This window comes from Anolis sagrei, chromosome 6 (genome assembly GCF_037176765.1).
Source record: "Anolis sagrei isolate rAnoSag1 chromosome 6, rAnoSag1.mat, whole genome shotgun sequence".
Classification (NCBI taxonomy): Eukaryota; Metazoa; Chordata; class Lepidosauria; order Squamata; family Dactyloidae; genus Anolis; species Anolis sagrei.
In genome coordinates this window covers 125,316,668-125,332,055 of record NC_090026.1, presented here as the reverse complement: position 1 = coordinate 125,332,055, position 15,388 = coordinate 125,316,668, and the positions used below count along the sequence as shown (strand labels likewise).

Genomic DNA, 15,388 nt, shown 5'->3' with positions numbered 1-15,388 from the left:
AAGAAGCACTACCTGAATATCAAGCAAAAAGTGGATGCTAGAAACAATATAATACGAAAGCTGACTGGCACAACCTGGGGATCACAACCAGACACAGTGAAGACATCCGCCCTTGCGCTATGCTACCCTGCTGCTGAGTTTGCATGCCCAGTGTGGAACACATCTCACCACACTAAAACAGTGGATATGGCTCTTAATGAGACATGCCGCATTATCACAGGGTGTCTGTGCCCTACACCACTGGAGAAATTACACTGCTTAGCCGTTATTGCACCACCTGACATCCACCGGGAAGTAGCATCCAATAGTGAAAGGACCAAGGCAGAGACATCTCCAGCTCATTCCTTGTTTGGGTATCAGCCAGCACATCAACAACTTAAATCAAGAAATACTTTTCTAAGATCTACAGAGACACTCGCTGGAACACCTCAGCAAGCGAGAGTCCAAAAGTGGCAGGCTCAAACCCAGCACCTCAATGGCTGATACCAAATGAGAGGCTCCTCCCTGGGCACACAGAAAACTGGGCGACTTGGAAGGCGCTGAACAGACTGCACTCTGGCACCACGAGATGCAAAGCCAACCTTCAGAAATGGGGCTACAAAGTGGAATCCACGACATGCGAGTGTGGAGAAGAGCAAACCACTGGCCACCTGCTGCAATGCAACCTGAGCCCTGCCACATGCACAATGGAGGACCTTCTTGCGGCAACACCAGAAGCACTCCAAGTGGTCAAAGGACATTTAATCAACTACCAAGCTTGCAAACTCTTTGTATTTTGTATGTTTATTTGTTTGTTCTGTCAAAAATGTATACAACTGTTCGGTTGCCTGACACGATAAATAAATAAATGGGAGTTAAAGAGTGATGGATGCCTCACCAAACTGCAGCTCTCATGATTCAATAGCACTGAGCCATGGTGGTCCAAGCTGGAATGTGTCCAGAGGAGAGCGACTAAAATGATAAAAGTTCTGGAGAACAAGGCCTATGAGGAGCGGCTTAAGGAGCTGGGCATGTTTAGCCTGAAGAAGAGAAGGCTGAGAGGGGATATGATAGCCATGTATAAATATGTGAGAGAAAGCCACAGGGAAGAGGGAGCAAGCTTGTTTTCGGCTCCCCTGGAGACTAGGACGCGGAACAATGGCTTCAAGCTACAAGAGAGGAGATTCCATCTGAACATGAGGAAGAACTTCCTGACTGTCAGAGCCGTTCAGCAGTGGAACTCTCTGCCCCGGAGTGTGGTGGAGGCTCCTTCTTTGGAAGCTTTTAAACAGAGGCTGGATGGCCATCTGTCAGGGGTGCTTTGAATGCAATATTCCTGCTTCCTGGCAGAATGGGGTTGGACTGGATGGCACATGAGGTCTCTTCCAACTCTTTGATTCTATGATTCTATGATTCTATGTAGTGTCAAACTGCATTAAATCTACTGTGTAGATGCACATGTCACTCCAGAAGAAGCTGATAGGATGTCTTACATGAGTAGCGAGGCAATGTGGCCTGCATCCTATGATGCTCATGAAATGAGATAGTAAAAGACATGCCTGCTGCTTAACATATGTTTACCTGTTCCATAAATGGTCATGTATAAGTCAACCTAAGGCCAAAATTATAGATATTGAAAATTATGGATATTGAGGGTCATGCCACAGTTAAGTCAGAATGTCATTCTAGATGCATCCTTGGAGCAGTATTAATTGCTGGCAATTCCTTGGTCAATTATTTGCTAATCTCCCCCACAGCAGAACAAACAGGCTTTTATATTATTACCGTGCCAACTGCTTTCCCCTTTCTTCTCATGCATATATCTTTCCCCCGCATATCGATCTGAATATTGACAAAATGCAAAGCCAGCTTTGCTTCAGCAGCTTGCTTTCTTCTTCTTGGTCGTCGTCTCCTTCTTTTCATTTTAATGAACCCAGAATGTTAACCCACACTTACTCAGGAAACCAGAACTTGGAGATCAAAAGCGTATTCAAACTAATTGGCCAACAATCATGGAGCAAATTAAGCCTTCTGCTATTTCCTTCGAAACCACATTGTAGCTTAGCAAGTTCGCTTTCAAGCCTTGGATGGCTCCTATCTTTCCAATCCCTTCTAGGGAGGAAACGAGATGGAGGGAAGCCTTATGGGAAGAATGGGAACAAGGCAGCGATAGCATCTGCCTTATTAGAGAGATCCCTATCTCGTGGAAGGAAGCTCTTCAAGAAGAGCCAGAGAAAGTATTCCTTTGCCCAACCCATTATTAGTCAATAGAATTTGCTCCCACAAGGGGTGGTAACTACCGGTGTGTCTACACTGTAGAATTAATGCGGTTTGGCACCACTTGATCTCCCGTGGCTCAGTGCCATGGGATCATGGCATTTGTAGTTTTAAATAGTGTCTTCTCAAACAAGGGCATGCGATGGTTTCTCTCTCAAGAATAATATATCACAGCCTTGTGTTGTACTTTCAAAGACACTGAGGACTTCATTGCACAAACCTGCTATTCTGTGGCAGCTGTGCTATCATTGATGGTGGCTGGCTACATACCAGGTTGATGCAGTGGGTTAAACCCCTGTGCCAACAGGACTGAAGACCAACAGGCTGCAGGTTCGAATTTGGGGAGAGCGCGGATGAGCTCCCTCTGTCAACTCCAGCTCCTCATGCGGGGACATGAGAGAAGCCTCCCACAAGGATGATAAAACATCAAAACATCTGAGCGTCCCCTGGGCAACGTCCTTGCAGACGGCCAATTCTCTCACACCAGAAGTGATTTGCAGTTTCTCAAGTCACTCCTGACACGACCGGAAAAAAAAAAACCCAGGTTGATAACTTTTGAGACCAATTTTGCAATTCCAGCTTTGAACAAAAAATCTATATAAATAAAAATGTAATGTTCGTTTGTGGGATTAACATAACTCAACATAACTCAAAAACCACTGGACGAATTGACACCAAATTTGCAAGAGCCCCAAAACTATAAGTTCCTGCAGATGTTTACCATAGAATTGCACTGGAGACCTAGAAACTAGGCTTGTGCAATCTGGGTAAACCTTGACTCACTTCAATGTTGGGGCTTTCGGTGGGGACCCCAATCCATTTCTGTGAACCTACTGAATTCGGGAGGGCAGATACCTGTTTTTACTCTGGAGTGCCAAAAGATCCATTTTCTATCAGCCCATTGGGGGGGGGGGGGGCTTCCCAGGATCCTCTGCCCATCATTTTAAGCATTTAAGCTGTTTCTACTCTAGAGGAGTGGCACTGCAGGCAGGCGCATGAGCTTTTTCTCCTGAGTCTGCAATCCACACACACTCTTTCCAAGGCATTTAAAGGCACATTCTTAAAACTGTTTCTTTCTTACTCTAGAGGAGAGGCACACAGCTGCAGATAGTTGCATGCTTTAAGGCAGCTTCTTACCTGTTTCTACTCTAGAGGAGAAGTGCTCAGATGCAGGCTGGTGCGTGTGCTTTTTCTCCCAAGCCTGCATGCCACACACACCCTTTCCAAGGCAAGGAGGCAATGTCATATGTTCCATAGTTGATGGTGGTTGGTGGTGGTAGACCTGGCAATTGGTGATGGAAGGGTTAATGTAAGTCTTGGTTCTAAAGGGTTGAGTAGTTTGTAAGTAACAGTTTACAGGTAAAAGAAATTAAGGGTGGAGGTGTGCAGGAGATGGGTTGCAGCTGGGTGTTACTGGATTTAAGGAGCTAACCTTGAGACTGATCTTCGGGAGAAAAGTATTGGTTGCATTTTGGTGGTGGATGCTGCTGGTTTTTCCCCCAGGTCTGTTGGATTTTTCGGTGTCTTGACCTGTCTCCTGTAATCTTGGAACCCTGGAACCTTTAACCTTTGGACTGGCTTTTGACTACGGTATAGACTCTTGATCCCTAGACTTTGTTTATTGAACTCTCGGCATTTGACCATTGGACTGGACACTTTTGACTACGAAGTTATTTTTGCTATCAGTTTTTGTTTATTCTGTAGCTGTGTGCTATCCTTGTGTTTTATATTTGGACTATAAAAACAGCCAGCAAGTAAGTGCTGTTTTAATTAAACTGTTTGTTAAAACTGGGAGTTTGATTCATCTCTACCTAAACAAGGTGGAGCCCTGGCAACGTGACAGGCAAGTTCTTAAAGTTGTTTATTACTCTAGAGGAGAGGCGCTTGGTTGCAGGCAGGCTTGCATTTTAAGACGGCTTCTTCTTAAAGCTGTCTACTCTAGAGGAGTTTGATTCATCTCTACCTAAACAAGGTGGAGCCCTGGCAACGTGACAGGCAAGTTCTTAAAGTTGTTTATTACTCTAGAGGAGAGGCGCTTGGTTGCAGGCAGGCGTGCATTTTAAGACGGCTTCTTCTTAAAGCTGTCTACTCTAGAGGAGTTTGATTCATCTCTACCTAAACAAGGTGGAGCCTTGGCAATGTGACAGGCAAGTTCTTAAAGTTGTTTATTACTCTAGAGGAGAGGCGCTTGGTTGCAGGCAGGCGTGCATTTTAAGGCGGTTTCTTCTTCTTAAAGCTGTCTACTCTAGAGGAGTTTGATTCATCTCTACCTAAACAAGGTGGAGCCTTGGCAATGTGACAGGCAAGTTCTTAAAGTTGTTTATTACTCTAGAGGAGAGGCGCTTGGTTGCAGGCAGGCGTGCATTTTAAGGCGGTTTCTTCTTCTTAAAGCTGTCTACTCTAGAGGAAATGTGCTGCAGGCAGACACATGCACACTTTCTCTCCCAGGCTGCACTACACCAGCAGCCACACACTCTTTCCAAGGCATTTTATGGAGGCTTCCCACTTCCAGGAAAGGAAGAGTGATGACCCCCTGGAAGAGGAGAGTAGTTTTCAGGGAATGAGGGTTTTCTTTTCATTTGCTGGGGAATTAATAAAAAAAGATTAAACTGTGATGTCGAAAAGCAAAGGAAGAGCCAAAATTGGCTCCCGCTTGGTTTTTTGTCAGTTGGGTTTTTGTACCGGGAAGGTCCTCACCGTTATGAGCTCCAGAAGTACTGAAGGTGCCAGAAGAAATGGAAGAAACAAATTTTGTGCACAAGGAAAATCTACAAGGAAAGACCACTTCTCTAGACATTTTCTAGGCCCTCTTGTGCAATTATATAGTATCTTTAGGCTGGAAGCCTAAGATATACTTCATTTCAAGTAATAAAAATAAGATTCCAAATTATATGAAAATTGTATTATGCAAAAAAAGTCCTGGAACAGATTCCTCACATAATAGGTAGTTCTATAGCACAATACCTTGGAGTTAGGTGGTATCGCTATGCTACACCATAAGAAAAAAAAGATGAGAGTGACTGTGAGAGCCGTTCAGCAGTGGAACTCTCTGCCCCAGAGTGTGGTGGAGGCTCCTTCTTTGGAAGCTTTTAAACAGAGGCTGGATGGCCATCTGTCAGGGGTGATTTGAATGCAATATTCCTGCTTTTTGGCAGAATGGGGTTGGACTGGATGGCCCATGAGGTCTCTTCCAACTCTACGATTCTATGATTCTGTGAAATGTGGTGAAACAGAATGGAATGATAGTATGTTAGGATCTGATCAATAGTGTGTAACCACCAACATTTAGCATATGAGAAACTGCTTTATTATTGAATTGTTACACTCATTTCCAGCTGAAAATGAGGCATTTCATAAGACAGAGGAAAACAAGTGATTCCTCTAGTTTCCTTATACCCTTGACACTATTGTCTCCACCACTTGGTAACCTTTATCCTGTGAAATACAGTCGTCTTCTTCTACACTGCCTTTTATGTTTTATTTTAAAAGTCAATGCCATCACAATTTCTGAGAGTTCGATCCAGATAAAAATGACATAATTCTTCTTTAAGATTATTATTATTAAGCCCTGGACTCCAGTTGAACTCGAAAAATACAGCAAAAGCGAACTCACATGGAATACCTGATTCCACTTTCCTTTATTCCTTTTCTTTTTTTACCAGCACAAATCATTCTTTCATACTGATTTATGCCTACTTGGGATGTACTATACCACTAACAGTGCTGCTGCATTGACTTTTAAAGAGTGAGTGATTCAAGTCTTAAGTATGAAAAGAAGGGTGATATAAAACCAGTAGAAAAATAGAGGGAGGTGGGGAGGCAGTGGCATATCTGACAGATCTATTTCATCATGAGCTTTTTGTGCATTACTGTCACTTCCTCGGATGTAGTGAACCATAGATGTACCTCCAGGAATGAGTGTGGCTTTTTCCACATCACAGTCATATAGAGGCACGAATGGATAGAGGTATGCTATGCTACTGTGTCAGAGATGTTGTAATCAGAATGAGAGCCATCTTCCAAAGCTACTGGACTTTATTGCACAAATCTACTATCCCATTACAGTTGTGCTATCACTGATGGCAAACACATACCAGGTTGAACACTTTTCATATTGCACCTCCCTTCAATACCACAATTGTGCGGATTCACAAATGTTGTTGTAGCACAGCATCAGAGGATTTGTCACAGCATCAGAGGATGAGGGGATTGTGGGTTTCTAAATAAGGAGTCTGTGTGTGATCAAAGGGAATTGCAGGACCCAGATCAGAGAGAATTAAAGGCAGATGAGGCAGATGAAACAGATGAGGTCAATGTTTTGGATTTCAGGGCTAATTCCCAGGCAACTGGGGAAAGTGAAAGTCCTTGGGCAGATGGGGAGTTTTCTTGGTAAACTAGATTAGGCCTGAGAACGGAAGGAGTCAAAAACAGACAAACTAGATATTCCCACTGAATGTGTGGGAAGACCTTGGAAGTCCAGGTGTGTTCAGCATGATGTCATGGGTGCCCAGACAGGCTTAAATTAAGTAATTTGGCTTCAAGCTTCTTAGAAGAAACAACGTTGCTAAAGGGATGATTGTCCTGTCTCTGCTCTCAAGTTAATGATTCAAATTTCCTGTTATGGTTCATGTCTTTGTTCCTGTAAGAGTTTGCCTTGAAAGAAGCTCCTGCTTTCTGGTTTATGGATTCGTGTCTGAATAACTGCCATGGATCCTGGTTCTCTTGACGTAATGTAATTTGCCATTTTTGGATTAGTGCTAATTTGTATTTTCTATTTTTGGACTATTGCTATTTTGTATTTTCTATTCTACTGACCCTTTTGGAAGTACCCCTTTTCCCCTTTGTACTGCTTTCCTTAATAAACATTTCTAGATAGTTTTGCTGGTCTCTGGTGTGGTGCTGGGGGAGAAGGTGTTTCAGTGCTGGAGTGCAACAAATGGATGGTCTTGTGCTCATATATCCACATGCCATCATAACCCTTCTTTTCTTCACTATCACTTTTCTTTAATGTTTAATTTTAGTGCACAATTCCGACTTTGAAAAGTCTTTTATCAGTGACAGGTATATATCTTCAAGTTATCCAGCTAGTGCTTTATCCTTTCAAAGTTTCATGGCTGAAGGAGACATTGGATGACTTGTAGACATGTACCTGGTGTTGGTGATGATTAGCTTTATGAAAGATGACTGAATCCTTCTGCCTTTTTCTTCCTTCCTTCCATTGACTTCTGCCTAATCAACTCTTTTGAAGAGTGTGATTTATTTTTTGCGATATGCTTTTTGTATATGTCAAACTTCTTGATGGTAAGATCTATTTGGCAGTGGAATTTGCTGCCTCCCAATCTGGTGGAATCCTTTTCTCTTGAGGTTTTTGAGCAGGGACTGGATGGCCATCTGTCAGGAGAGCTTGGATTGTGTGTTCCTGTATGAGGGTTGGACTTGATAGTCTCTTCCAACTCTGTGATTCTAGGATTCTATGATTTTTTGTATCATTTAAAATTGGGTAATAAAGTCATAAGTGTATGTATCGATACAAAAACACTTTTGTTTCCATGAACAATGGGTGTCCTCTGGCGAAGGAAGATAGATGCTTTTGAACTATGGTGCTGGAGGAAAGTCCTGAGAGTGCCTTGGACTGCGAGAAGATCCAACCAGTCCATCCTCCAGGAAATAAAGCCCGACTGCTCATTGGAGGGAAGGAGACTAGAGACAAAGTTGAAGTACTTTGGCCACATGAGGAGACAGGAAAGCCTAGAGAAGAAAATTATGCTGGGGAAAGTGGAAGGTAAAAGGAAGAGGGGCCGACCAAGGGCAAGATGGATGGATGGCATCCTTGAAGTGACTGGACTGACCTTGAAGGAGCTGGGGGTGGTGACGGCCGACAGGGAGCTCTGGCGTGGGCTGGTCCATGAGGTCACGAAGAGTCAGAGATGACTGAACGAATGAACAACAACAACCTCTGAGGATGCTTGCCATAGATGCAGGTGAAACGTCAGGAGAGAATGCCTCCAGAACATGGCCATATAGCCCAAAAAAGCCTACAGCAATAAAACCTTTCTCTTTTAATGGAACCAACATGCACTACCACTACATGCCGCCAACTTACCAGTCCCATTGGGTAGTTTCCATTCTGCCTAACTTGTAAGGTTGGTAAAGTCAGGACTACTCCAGGCCCTGACATTTCAGGACCAAAACCCGAGGCTCAGTGGTGACCCCCTTTTAGGAAGGGGCAACCATTGGTGATTTTGTAGACTCGCAGAGTGGAAGAGGCTCCAAGGACTATTCAGACCAACCTGCTGCACAATCCAAGCACTCCTCACCAATGGACATCCAGCCTTTGTTGAAAAACCTCCAGTGAAGGAGATCCCACCACACTCTAATATAGCAAACAGAGTCCACCATTAAACAGATCTAATTGTCAAGAGGTTCTTCTTAATGTTCAGAAGGAATCTCTTTTTCCTGCAGTTTGAATCCACTGCTCCATATTCTGGTTTCTAGAGCAGCAGAACACAAGCCAGCTCCATTTTCACTATCAATCACAGTTGCATAAGGTTGTGCCAAGTTAATAGCAGCAATTGCAGCAGCAGCAGTAACAACAACAACAATAAAAACAACAAGTACTAATTCGGGTATATCCTAAGATTCTCCATCTTTATGTTATTGAGAAACCATACCGCACCCCAAATATGAATTATGTAAAATTATGTGAGATACTATGAACTGGCAGTGCTTCAGTCAGGAAGGCTGTTCACTCTGCCTCACTTTTTTTCCTTGTTTATTTGACCCATCCTGGAATGTAGGCCAGGCCCACATAAAAGGAAATTTACATAATCTTCTTAGCAGTGGGCCTGATGGGATCCTTGCTGAAATCTTTAAAGAGGGAGGACCTAAGTTGACACAACAACTCCGCCAGCTCATAGAAAAGCGTGGGTGACCGAGAAAATCCCAGCAGATTTCAAGGATGCCACCATCATCACCCTCTTCAAAAAAAAGGGTAAAGAACATACTGTGGAAACTATCGAGGTATCTCCCTTCTAACCTCCGCTGGGAAAGTCCTCGCAAGAATCCTTGCAAACCGCCTTCTGCCCCTCTCAGAAGACACCCTCCCAGAATCCCAGAACGGCTTCCGCCCCTCCAGAGGAACCGTGGACATGATCTTCACTGCACGACAGCTCCAAGAAAAATGCAGGAAACAAAATCAACCTCTGTACATGGCATTCATTGACCTTACAAAGGCATTCGATACAGTGAATCGCAGCGCTCTCTGAACCATCCTCCAAAAAATTGGGTGCCCTAACAAATTTGTGAACGTCCTGCGGCTCCCCCATCATGACATGATGGCAACAGTCTTGGACAGCAGTGGCTCCCAAAGTGACCCATTTAAGGTGGAATCAGGTGTCAAAGAGAGATGTGTTATTGCCCCAACTTTATTCTCCATTTTCATCGCTATGATACTTCATCTTGTTGACGGGAAGCTTCCCACCGGAGTGGAAATCATCAAACAGACAGATGACAAGCTGTTTAACCTCAGCAGACTGAAAGCCAAAACCAAGGTTACAACAACATCTGTTATAGAACTCCAGTATGCTGATGACAACGTCGTCTGTGCGCATTCAGAAGAAGATCTACAAGCCACTCTAAACACCTTTGCAGAAGCATATGAGCAGCTCGGCCTGTCATTAAACATCGAGAAAACCAAAGTGCTGTTCCAGCAGTCACCAGCCAGTCCTTCTCCAATGCCAGAAATACAGCTTAATGGTGTAACATTAGAAAACGTTGACCATTTCTGCTACCTTGGCAGCCACCTCTCCACAACAGTCATCATTGACACTGAAATGCAACACCGCCTGAGCTCTGTGAATGCAGCATTTTTCTGAATGAAGCAGAGAGTGTTTGAAGACATCCGCAGGGAGACCAAGATGCTTGTTTATAAAACTATTGTCCTCCCAACCCTGCTATATGCTTGCGAGACATGGACAGTCTACAGACGTCACATGCAACTCCTGGAATGATTCCATCAGCGCTGCCTCCGAAATATACTGTAAATCTCTTGGGAAGACAGGTGGACAAATGTCAGCGTGCTGGAAGAAGCAAAGACCACCAGCACTGAAGCGATGGTCTGCCATTAATTCCGCAGGACCGGCCACATTGTCCGGAAAATTATGTGAGATACTATGAACTGGAAGTTTTTCAGTCAGGAGGGCTGTTCACTCTGCCTCGCTTTTTTCCTTGTTTATTTGGCCCATCCTGGAATGTAGGCCAGTCCCACATAAAAGGAAATTTACATAATCTTCTTAGCAAAACACATTGCCCTAAGGAAAGACAACTGAAGAGGAAATGGCTAAACACCCCATCAATTGAGAATAGTCATGTCCCTAGGAAAATTCCATTCACAAACCTCCAGAAGTCTACGCTGATTCATTCATTCATAAATCTGAAAGGACTCATTCACAAATCCTTTTTAATATTTCTTCCAAGATTTTGCAATGTCAGTGGGTTGCCGGTCTAGAAAAAACAAACAAGCTCCAAACTCTTTTTCTCCCTTCTAACCTATAACCTGAGAATATATGCATATATGTTCTGTTTATCTGATCCCAGTACAACAGATAACCTGGGAACACTCAATTTGCCTAATCCTATCACAATGTGACCAGAGGCAGAAAGGGGAAAACTTTAGATGCATAAGGTCATCACAGTTGAAGATCATACTAAGCCCATTAACAAAATACCCCTTCTCATTGATATTTTCTGGCTTCCCATTAAAGTCTATTGATAAAGGTGAATGCATAACTTAACCTATTGTACTGTTTGTCTCTCACAATTTATCTAATGTTTTACCAGACCTTTTCCTTTGTGTACATTCAGCCTGACTGTGAGAGCTGTTCAGCAGTGGAAGTCTCTGCCCCGGAGTGTGGTGGAGGCTCCTTCTTTGGAAGCTTTTAAACAGAGGCTGGATGGCCATCTGTCAGGGGTGCTTTGAATGCAATATTCCTGCTTCTTGGCAGAATGGGGTTGGACTGGATGGCCCATGAGGTCTCTTCCAACTCTTTGATTCTTTGATTCTATGATTCTATGAATTGTTTAACCAATCGTGGACTCATCTGCATGTTTACTAGCCATATTCTTAGGGGTTGTGCCCATTGCAGGGGCAGAATCTGAAATAGACCAACAAATAACAGCTGTTTGTTTTTCCCCCGCAATGGGGAACCACCAACCAGCAATGACATCAAAGGGAATCCCCAGCCAACAAGAGCCTGGATTCTAGCTGTGCCAATTTTCAGAGGCTGGAATTAGTGTTCTGAATAGCTATCAAAATGTATAAACATGCTCTGTATTTTCCAGTATGTTAGGGCAGATCTTTGAGAGTGCAGACTCTATTCTGACCTCCTTTCAGGGCCAAAAGAATAAAACCTCTGTTCTTTTGCCTTCAATCCAGTTATGTGCTGATTTGAATTAAATACGCTCCTTCTTTGGAAGCTTTTAAACAGAGGCTGGATGGCCATCTGTCAGGGGTGATTTGAATACAATATTCCTGCTTCTTGGCTGGATGGGGTTGGACTGGATTGCCCATGAGGTCTCTTCCAACTCTTTGATTCTATGATTCTAGTGGAGGATAGCTGTGTGAACCCATGATCTTAGTGGATACTGAAACCACTCAACACTTTCATTAGGATTGGAGAAGAAGGCCAAGACCCTAAGAATCAGGGTTCAGCTTTGGGATTAGGGAATTGTATATTTGCCATCTCGTCTTCCTGCTCCTTATCTGGTACTTTGGTGAATAGGCTTACATCCTACATATTTAACAGCCTGTACTCCTCCCAGAGATTTCTGCATAGTGGTTAGTTTAAAAGTATAATCTCTAGTAATGAATGGTGTTTACAGGAAACTAAATAATAATATTCCTGAGAAGTAGGTTCTTGGCAACTGACTACAAAAGAAAAATGTCACAACCAGAAATTGCATGAATTCAAACCCCTCCTTGATCTAATCATTGTTACATTATAAGTCAATCTGTGGGGCTGTCTTTCTTGAGCTGCCTGTTGTCCAGCACCCCAGTGATCATGAATTTCTGGGAGACGGTGCTTTGTGCTTCCTTGGCTTCCCTCTTGGCCATCATCCTCGGTGGACTCTATGCAATAGGAGCATTTCGCAAACGGAAACCAAAAGAGCCTCCATTGGACAAAGGCTTCATCCCCTGGCTAGGGCATGGGATAACTTTCAAGAAAACTCCTTTTGCATTTTTGACAGCGATGCGGAAGAAACATGGGGATATTTTCACATGTCTGGTGGGTGGCAACTACCTCCATTTTGTGCTAGATCCTTGTACGTATGGACCTCTAACAAGGGAATCTGAAAACAAATTAGATTTTCATGCATTTGCAACCATTATTAGTGGAAATATTTTTGATTTCCAGGCCAGTAAAGCTCTGGATAAAGTTGCCAAAATGAACAGCAAGTATCTCAAGGGTAAGGAACTGGCAGCCCTGGACCACAGGCTGATGGAGATGTTGCAAACCATGATGCTCCGCTGCCAGCAACCCAAAGAAGGGGAAAGATCTTGGCAGGAGGATACGCTCTTCCACTTTAGCTTCAAAACCATCTTCCAAGCGGCTTTCCTGACATTGTTTGGCACCGAACCACAAAGCCAAGAAAACATCAAGGAGAGGGAACTCAAACAATGTGGAGAGATATTTGAAATGTTTATAGAATTTGACTGTTTTGTTCCCCAGATGGCCTTTGGGATGCTGGACCCTTCCGGCAAAAAGAAGGCTGAAAGGCTGAGGAACATCTTCTGGGACCTTCTGAACGTAGAGAAGGTATATGAGAAGGAGAACATCAGCACTTGGATTGTGAAGCAGGATCAAAACCTTGCTGAGATTGGAGAGAGTGATGGCATAAGGACAAGGATCATGTTTCTTTTTCTCTGGGTATCTCAAGTCAATACTGGTCCAGCTGTTTTCTGGATTCTTGCGTTCCTCTTGAAACATCCAGAAGCCATGAAGGCGGTGAGAGACGAAGTGGACAGAAAACTGAGAGAGGTTGGTCAGGAAGTCAAGCCAGGTAGCCCTTCCATCAACGTGACTTTGGATGTGATGAAGACCCCTCTTCTGGACAGTGCAATACAGGAAAGTCTGCGCTTGAGAGTAAGTCCGTTTCTGTTCAGAGGCGTGATGCAGGATACAGAGGTCAAGATGGCCGATGGAAAAACGTACATCCTACGGAAAGGAGACGCTCTGGTTCTTTCCCCCTTCATTGCTCTTCACATGGATCCAGAAATCTACCCCGATCCTCATGTCTTCAAGTATGACAGGTTTGTGAACCCAGATGGCACCAGAAAAGAATTCTCAAAGAATGGGAAAGCCCTGAGGCACTCCATTTTGCCCTTTGGGGCTGGGCACTCCATGTGTCCCGGGAGATACTTTGCTGTGAATGAAATGAAGATCTTTGTCATCCTGATGCTCACTTACTTTGACATGGAATTAGTTAACCCTGAGGAAGCAATTCCTCCAGTAAAAGACAGCAGCTATGGGTTTGGAACGCTAAAGCCTTCATGTGATATTCGGTTTAAGTATAGACTACGATTCTAAAGGGAAGTTAAATGTAAACCTGGCACAGTCATCTTATAGCTTGGCAGGTGGTTATAGCTTGGCTGGTGTTGGGAGTGGGCCATTAACTCATATTGAAACATGTAGCCTTGAAGTGTGGAGTTTATTTGTTGACAATGCTACAATCCAGAAAAAAATGTGGAATTGCCAAAGGACAAACATAGTATCTGGAGTAACCTGGGAGATGAATCTCCAAACATTGGGCATGATTTCATTTGCAAAATTACCAAACTTGGCAAGTAATGCCCAGTGCCTAACTCTCTTTAACAAAGGACTGTGTGTATATATATATATTTAAGATCTGGAGACATTTATGCTGCTTTTATTATTTTGTGGTGTTTTGTTATTCTTTTCTCCAAACCTTTCAGGAGTTACAAATGAAATACTAAAACAGGTTGACACAAGACTTAGTGTATGTGTGTGTGTGTGTGTGTGTGTGTGTGTGTGTGTGTATATATACACACACACACATACATACATACATGAGATTAAATGTATATATTTTTAAAATTCTGTTGATATTTAGAATGCATTTCTCATTTTGTCATGTTTTACTTTTTTCTCCCTCCAAATGAGTTATCTTTCTATCAACCTTCAGGACTTATGAATGAAATATAGGTTGAGTTTCTCATATCCTGGGTCCAGAAATGTTTTGGATTTGTAATTTTATTATGTTTTATACTTTGGATTTTGGAATGCTTGTATTTGCATATATGTGTCTAATGCAGCCTTTCTCAACCTGGGGATCAGGACCCGTGGGAGGGGGGGTCGTGAGGGGGTGTCAGAAGGGTTGCCAAAGACCATCAGAAAACACAGAATTTTCTGTGTATTGTCGAAGGCTTTCATGGCCGGAATCACTGGGTTGCTGTAGGTTTTTTTGGGCTATATGGCCATGGTCTAGAGGCATTCTCTCCTGACGTTTCGCCTGCATCTATGGCAAGCATCCTCACTACCCCTAAGGATGCTTGCCATAGATGCAGGCGAAATGTCAGGAGAGAATGCCTCTAGACCATGGCCATATAGCCTGAAAAAACCTACAACAACACAGAATTTTCTGTTGGTTGTGGGGGCTCTGTGTGGGAAGTTTGGCCCAATTCTATCATTGGTGGGGTTCAGAATGCTCTTTGATTGTAGGTGAACTATAAATCCCAGCAACTACAACTCCCAAATGTCAAGGTCTATTTTTCCCAAACTCCACCAGTGTCCACATTTGGGCATGTTGAGTATTCATGCCAAGTTTAGCCCAGATCCATCATTGTTTGAGTCCACAGTGCTCTCTAGATGTAGGTGAACTACAATTCCAAAACTCAAGAACAGTGCCCATCAAACCCCTCCAGTATTTTCTGTTGGTCATGGGAATTCTGTGTGCCAAGATCGGTTCCATTCCATCGTTTGTGGAGTTCAGATTGTTCATTTATTTGGGGGGGGGGGTCGATTTTGTCATTTGGGAGTTGTAGTTGCTGAGATATATAGTTATGTATCTCAGCAACTGCAACTCCCAAATGAGAAAATCAACCCCCCACCCCACT

The 15,388-nt window shown here is 43.4% G+C and overlaps 1 protein-coding gene across 1 annotated transcript; it reads left to right on the top strand.

Moving 5' to 3' along the window:
- Nucleotides 1–12,301: 12,301 nt before the first annotated feature.
- On the top strand, nt 12,302–14,292 carry LOC132779804 (7-alpha-hydroxycholest-4-en-3-one 12-alpha-hydroxylase-like). Its single transcript, XM_060783468.2, has one exon. The coding sequence runs from the start codon at nt 12,315–12,317 to the stop codon at nt 13,839–13,841; it is 1,527 nt and encodes a 508-aa protein (XP_060639451.2). The 5' UTR covers nt 12,302–12,314; the 3' UTR covers nt 13,842–14,292.
- The last annotated feature ends 1,096 nt before the right edge of the window (nt 14,293–15,388 follow it).